The 8,133-nt window shown below is 29.0% G+C and overlaps 1 protein-coding gene across 1 annotated transcript in view; it reads right to left on the bottom strand.

Annotated features, from left to right (window-relative positions):
* Positions 1 to 8,133, bottom strand: part of LOC111632204 (huntingtin-like) — a 156,198-nt gene that overhangs the window by 50,845 nt on the left and 97,220 nt on the right. Inside the window, exons 40-42 of the mRNA XM_023376581.1 lie at positions 7,146 to 7,265; positions 6,565 to 6,984; positions 3,444 to 3,863 (exon numbers count right to left, since the gene is read on the bottom strand). Of these exons, the coding sequence (XP_023232349.1) occupies positions 3,444 to 3,863; positions 6,565 to 6,984; positions 7,146 to 7,265 (960 nt within the window). The remainder of the gene's footprint in view (positions 1 to 3,443; positions 3,864 to 6,564; positions 6,985 to 7,145; positions 7,266 to 8,133) is intronic.

Here is an 8,133-nt window from a genome sequence, read left to right as displayed (position 1 = left end):
CCTCTTTGTAGGTTCCTTTGATCAATTTTCTGGAATGTTTACAATCGTTCTATAATCAAACCAATATGCAATAACAAATTTGAATTTAAAACGGTTTGAATATTTGGTTAAAAATTTGAATTACAGTAATACCCCGAACTTACGCAATAGGTGGGACCAATCGATAACCGCGTAAGTCGAATTCGCGTAAGTCAAATTTCGTAATTTGTGTAAAATCCAAGTCGAATGTATGTAAGCTAATAAATGTTCTCGTTAATCTTATCTCGTCTTTTGATTCATTCATGGTTATAAGAAATCACCACATACAGTCTCTCAAGTCTCCGTAGATATAACAAACACAGAAATAAATAACACAAAATAAATTGTAGCTATGTGTCAATTCCGTGCGACATGTCCAAACATGTAAGCTGAACAATAGTATGGGAGAAGTGAGTAATCAAGAGTTGCATGGCACTCAAACAAAAGACGAATCAGCGAGATTTGAAAATCGCATAACTCCGGGTTCGCGTAAGTCAGGGTAGCATAAGTCGAGGTATTACTGTATATAAAAATAATTATCAATGCATACTTATCACCAAATATGAATGACAAGCAAGCGATGACTGAATTGAGCAAAACACTAAGAAGCATCAACAGTAAATACATTATTTTAGCGGGAGATCTAAACGCTAAGTCTGGTATTTGGTTTAATACAAAAGAAGACAAAAGAGATGTGATGGTAATGGAGATGATGGAGGAATTTGGTTTTATATCAACAAATATGACGGATCACCCAACTTTCTACACAACAAATGCAAAGGGTTGGACAGATGTGTGTCTAGTCACGGAGGATCTTGCCCAGTACATTACAAACTGTGAAACATTATTGAGCAATACTGGTAGTGACCATAGATACTTATTTACACAAATTGACAATTTGGATATATATACTGATCGTACCACTTCAAACAAGAAATATTTAAACTGGGAACTCTTCAGAAAAGCATTTCAAGAAAATTGGAGTAACCATGATTACCCAAGGATAAACACCATTAAAGACATTGATCGTTACAGCGAATTCTTAACCACAGATATACAAGCTGCAGCTATAAGGGCCAGTAGGACAACAACAAAACAAATCAAGGGAACAACCCATTGGTGGACAGAAGAGTTAGAAAGACAAAGGAAAAGCACGAATAGATTGAGAAAAAAATATCACAGAGCGAGAAATGAAAAACAAAAAAGTATCTTAAAAGATAAATATAAGGATCAGTTGAAAAAAATACAAAAAGAATTTAAATACAACACAAACACAGGCATGGCGAGATTTTTGTGACAAGTGTAACGATAAAGGCACTTGGGAACTTCCCCATAAAACAGTACTAAAGAAAAAGAAAAAATTCCATTTACCACACATCTTAAACTGGACGGAGAACACAAACGAAGAAGAAACTTACAATATAGAGCACAACATCAGGAAACTACTGGAATACCACTTTCCAATGGATAGTATTGATAACAATGGAAGAATGAGAAATACCCAAATAAACGGAAATAACGAAGATCAGGACCTGGGAATACAATGTAAACTTTTCACCTTCATAAAAATACAGGAAGCTATCTTTACAATGGGCAAAAAGAAGGCCCCAGGGCTGGATGAAATAACTACTGAAATGCTGATCAACGCATTTATGGAAATCCCAATTGTTTTTTCTATCTATGTCTAAAAAAAGGTTATTTTCCGGACGCATGGAAATCGGCCAACATTAAGCTAATTATGAAAAAGGAAGATCTGAAATCAGCCTCGGACTACAGGCCTATCAGCCTTCTCCCCACCATGGGGAAGGCTTTGGAAGGCTTAATTATTAGAAGGATCAACTGGGAATTGAATGGCTAAGGTAAAATGCATGCCAACCAATTTGGCTTTAGGCCAAACAAATCGACAACGCATGCAATAATTAATGTTAAAAAGTTGGTATGATGTCTGGGAAAAGAACAAACATGCATTACTCATTTCTATTGATTACTCCAAAGCATTCGACAATCTCAGATGGCAGGATATTATCGATAAACTTGATGAACTCCAAGATACTAAATATGAAGTGAAATTACTTAAAAGTTATCTGCAAAATAGGCATATCAAATTCCACTCAAACAACATTCACCTTATTAAGGATATTAATAGAGGCTGCCCACAGGGCTCGCGCACTGGACCGTCCCTGTGGAATTTAGTCTTTGACAATCTGCTTCAAAAATTTGACAACAGAAATAATATGACAATCCAGGCATTTGCAGATGACCTGATGGTTATGATACAGAATCAGAATCGTGATCATCTTACGGATATGGCCAACAAAATATTAAACAAAATTCAACAATGGAGTAACCAACATCAACTACCAATCAATTACAACAAGTGCCAAGCATTGGTGTGCACAAGAAAAAATAAGCGTGGGCAATTGCAGAAAACCCTTAAATTAAGAATGGATGGAAAAAAGATCAAACAAGTAAAGACTCTAAAATATCTGGGAGTACATTTGGACCCCAATTTAAGTTGGCATTTCCATATACAAGAAATCACTAACAAAACCAAGCAAAGAGTCAATCAAATCAATTGGATAATGGGAAAATATTGGGGACTGAATCCAAAAAACTGTAAACTTATTTATAAGACTGCTATTGAACCAGCAATTTTGTATGCTGTTCCCGTGTGGCAGGATGCCGTTAACAACACCCACATACGGAAAAAATTGATGTCGGTCCAAAGGATGGCAACAATAAATATCACGAAGGCATATAGAACATCGCCGTCAGATGCGCTATTAGCTATAGTGGGAATCCCACCGATACACATTACAGCAATTTCGTCAGCATGGAGCTGGATTGTTAAGAATGAAAAGATATGGGAATTGACATCAGAAGAAATTAAAGGAAAATAAAAAATAAAATTATACCTAAAAATATTACAAAAGTCCCTGAGATTATAAATAATACAGAAATCGATAAAATAGACAACAGTATAAATGTTGATATACACNAAAAAGTTAGAGATCTACACATTTATGGTTAAATAAGTATTTTTATTGTAAAGCACTTTTTAAACACAAGATTTCTAGTTATTAATAACTAGATTAAAATACTTCATATATGGCTTTCTGGAAAAAGTCACATTTTAAAAAATTATTCGTGTGTAAAAAAATGTGAATTTTGAACATTTTTAAAATTTGTTGAAAAAGTGATTTCTACCGAACAGACTAATTTTCATTAAGAGTTTGGCTTATTCACCTCTAGTTATTTACAACCAGTGTTAAATAACAGCAATCTGATATATGTGTATTTGTTGCTAGACACACAAAACTGATTATTATAAATTATTTGAAACCTTGAGATTATTATATATTGTAATTTTAATAATATCTTATAAATATATTATTTTCACATTTAATAATAATAATGAAACTTACTTCTGTGCTTAAAATACTAAATCTAGCAATATCTTCTAAAGAATCGACAGGAACTTCTTGATGTTCTGGCAACTGAGAGAGAGTCTCTAAATAATATGTTACAACTGGAATTAGTTGGAAGAGAATATCCAAAAATGCATTGTCACTGAATATGCCAATTAACTGGCTATGATGTTTAGTTAATTTTTGCTTGTTTCCATTATAATGAAATAAAAATGCTTGATGAGGTTGTGGAAGGAGTCCTGTTAAATGCGTAATGTGTTGTAACAATGTAGTTTTGGCAGCAATATACATAGGACATTCTGTGCTTTCAGTTATAACTGTTCTTGAATTAATAACTGGTGATCCCTTAGCATGAGAAGCAACAGTTATTTGAATTCCTAATTCTAAGCAATACTCCAACACTGGAATATGAAATTCCTAAAAATATTTAAAAGAATCAAAGANCTAACAAATCTTCAATAAAATTTTGAAAAAACTTAAAATATTAAATATATAAATATGTTATAGCTACTAGTATCTATGTATAAATAAAAAATTTGCTAAAAACTGATTGACAGTTAGAATTTGTTTAGATTCCTTATTGTCAATTTGTTAAAATTTTAAATGATTAAATAAGTTTATCTATCAAATGAATACTTTAATTAACCAATTATCGATTTACCATAAGTTTTTATTGGAATTTGATTAATTCATTCTGAAGACCCAAAAAATAAAAAATATACACTTTCTAACTACATTTATTTATATGTAATAATAAAAATACATATATACACAGTCTTGCATTTTTATTAGTCATGTTTTTTCCGTTTGTGGAAGTTAAAGAATCTGTCCAATGTTGATTGCTTTTCTCTCTTCTTCAGGATTTTTCAGAAGTAATTAATAGCATTGTAATTGTAGATATTAATAGATTCATAAGTAAGTAACTAGTGAATAGTAAGTAGCATTGTTAATAGATCCCTATTAACCTCATGGTTAATAGGGATCTATTAACCATGAGGTTAATAGGTCCCTATTAACCATCCAGGTTAATAGATCCCTATTAACCTGGTAATCCAAACCAGGTTAATAGATCCCTATTAACCTGGTTTGGTTGCCATTCTAAGACCGTTGTTCTGACATCCTCCCACTTCTTCAAAAGATCTTTAATAGCAGATATCGGCATTAATCCCTCTTTTTCAGAAGAAAACATATCTCGCCGAGTTTCTTGGTGTTCTTCATTCAAGAGTTCTTGGCGTTCTTCTGTCATCAGATCTGTTTCAGGTTCTATTATGAGCTCTTCAATGTTCTTTATTTCTCAGATGTGATTTTTGTTACTCCTTAAGCTGCTTGGGTCTTCTTGATTATACAGTATCTTTCTTAGATAAGATTGTACTGTGGCCTACTGTAGATCTATAGCCATACTGCCCAGCAACATCAGACATCTTCTGCCCACTCTCTGCCTTTGCTATTATACTCTTGCCTTTCAAAAATAAAAACCGACACAAAACTTAATGAGTGCCCGCCCAACAGTCTTGCAAATACTATAAAAGAATTGTTTCTATCAGAAAAATAAAAGGCTGGAATTACGAGGGAGAGTTTTAAAGTTCGGAGGAATACTATTTGATCAGTATATACTGGGTTGAGCATCAACGTCGACATCTCCCACACTCTGAAAAGTTCCAAATTGTCACCTGAAGACAATGGAAGACCAATCAGTATTCATTATTTTATGTTGCTTCTTCTTCTGTTTGTTCTGTGAGGTATTTGTTATCTGAACATGTGTTCTTTGTCCGAACATAAAAATCTTTCATGAAAGTGTTCATTATCCAATTTGTTTGTTAACTGATCACTCACTGTACATATATAATTATAAGTATTATTGATTTTATTATGTTAATAATCATTAACATGATCATAACCAATCATAAAATAAATCATCATATTATAAGAAACAAAATAATAAAGATTTGTTAATGATTATAATTTATAATATCAATATTATAATCATATTAACATATCAGAATCATAAGCACATAGAAAGAATTCAAACTTCCTCAAACATTAATCTGTTTTATATAATTAAAAAAAGCCTGAAAAATTTTTCAGATTATACAAAAATGAAAGAAAATAATAATAGTAAAAAAAATTATTATTTCTCTAATTTGTTTCTTTCAGTATAGACATTCTCTGATTTCTCTTGTAACAACAACAAATTTAATCAGAAAAAATTTTATTTAAAATTTTATAATGTATAATTTCTTAAATTATTTCAACAATCATTATAAAGATAATTTCATTAAAATTTAAATAAATAATAAGTGTGTTTTGTTAAAATTAAACTAGTAAACATAATTAACAGTAAAAAATAACATAAATGATATCATACATATAATAGTATCATATAATGATGTGATTTTATTTAAATAATATTCAGTTATTAAATGAAAATTAATTACTAGTTAAAAATCAAATTTACTTTATTTTTCTTGAACTAGTTAACTTTAAAAAAAACTAATTTATCATATTTATTTTTGTTTTATAATAAACATTTTATCTTTATAGAAAATTTGTATTAAATTTTGTATGTATTAACTGTATTAACTACATGATAAATATTCATTACAATAAAAATACATATTTTTATTTCATGTATATTTTATTGAATTAAAATTGTGATTGAATTAAATAATTTTGGAAAGAATTTTAAACAATCAAAAAGTTAGAGATCTACACATTTATGGTTAAATAAGTATTTTTATTGTAAAGCACTTTTTAAACACAAGATTTCTAGTTATTTATAACTAGATTAAAATACTTCATATATGGCTTTCTGGAAAAAGTCACATTTTAAAAAATTATTCGTGTGTAAAAAAATGTGAATTTTGAACATTTTTAAAATTTGTTGAAAAAGTGATTTCTACCGAACAGACTAATTTTCATTAAGAGTTTGGCTTATTCACCTCTAGTTATTTACAACCAGTGTTAAATAACAGCAATCTGATATATGTGTATTTGTTGCTAGACACACAAAACTGATTATTATAAATTATTTGAAACCTTGAGATTATTATATATTGTAATTTTAATAATATCTTATAAATATATTATTTTCACATTTAATAATAATAATGAAACTTACTTCTGTGCTTAAAATACTAAATCTAGCAATATCTTCTAAAGAATCGACAGGAACTTCTTGATGTTCTGGCAACTGAGAGAGAGTCTCTAAATAATATGTTACAACTGGAATTAGTTGGAAGAGAATATCCAAAAATGCATTGTCACTGAATATGCCAATTAACTGGCTATGATGTTTAGTTAATTTTTGCTTGTTTCCATTATAATGAAATAAAAATGCTTGATGAGGTTGTGGAAGGAGTCCTGTTAAATGCGTAATGTGTTGTAACAAAGTAGTTTTGGCAGCAATATACATAGGACATTCTGTGCTTTCAGTTATAACTGTTCTTGAATTAATAACTGGTGATCCCTTAGCATGAGAAGCAACAGTTATTTGAATTCCTAATTCTAAGCAATACTCCAACACTGGAATATGAAATTCCTAAAAATATTTAAAAGAATCAAAGAAAATTTATTTTAAATTAAGTTATTAATTTATATTTTTTAAAAATAAATAATATTACATTTAATAACATTTATATATTTAATTTAAAACTAAAAATTAAATAAATTACTTTGAAATACCAAAATGTTAAATTCTACCTTTGCTGTCATGACAGACAATGCATCCTCATAACTAAGTTTAGATAGAAGTTGAGCACATTCTTGAAGTGATGGACTAATAGAAAAACATTGTTCTCTTACCCAATTCAAATACCATTCCTACAGAAAAATTATATAATAAAAGATATCATTTTAACAATGATATTTTGAAAAAATTTGTTTATAAATTTTATATGTAATGAAAGTTATGTATGCATGTTGTAAGTACAGTACAATTAATTTCAATCTCTTTTAGACAAGTTTTATGCATAAAGACATATAAACTATAAGTTATGTCCTTAATTAACAAAAATATCTCAAGTTATGGATGAAGCTCTGTTAAAACAGTTGAAACAATGTTACATTTCAGGCAGGCAATTCATTTTTTTAATGTAATAATCATATGTAAAACAGATATATTTGGAGTCCTAATTAGTAACTTACAAAATAATATAAAAAATATTTTTTATTTTTAAATTATTTTGTAAGTTTCTAATGTAATAGGCATTGGTATATAATAATTTCAAATAAAGCTTTTAATCATTTGTTCTACATAGTAAGGGAATGTCTATTGAGTTTTACACATTTTGTTAGAATTCTTATTTGATATAATTATAGGGAATTATTATTAATAAATAATAAATTAGAAACAGTTTTAAATGCTTCAATTTTTTTTTATCTAAACATTTTTATTATACAAATATACAATTTGTAAAATTCAAATCACACATTATTTACACATTATTTTATATAGATCCACCTTCAAAATAACATATTTCTATTCTATTCCATTCCATTATCCATGAATTTAATATACAGGTAACCCCCGTATAACACGGTAGTTACGTTCCAAAAAATTGCCGTGTTATGCGAATCCGTGTTATACGAAACAAAGAACTAATACGAAAAGGAGGGTTAGGTTCCAAAAATTAAAAAACATGCTAGTATATTTTCATAATTAAGATAAATATCTTCATTAAAATTTTTT

The sequence above is a fragment of the Centruroides sculpturatus genome, unplaced genomic scaffold, assembly GCF_000671375.1.
Source record: "Centruroides sculpturatus isolate CEXI.00-Female unplaced genomic scaffold, Cexi_2.0 scaffold631, whole genome shotgun sequence".
In the NCBI taxonomy this organism is placed as follows: Eukaryota; Metazoa; Arthropoda; class Arachnida; order Scorpiones; family Buthidae; genus Centruroides; species Centruroides sculpturatus.
This window is presented reverse-complemented; position numbering and strand designations above follow the sequence as displayed.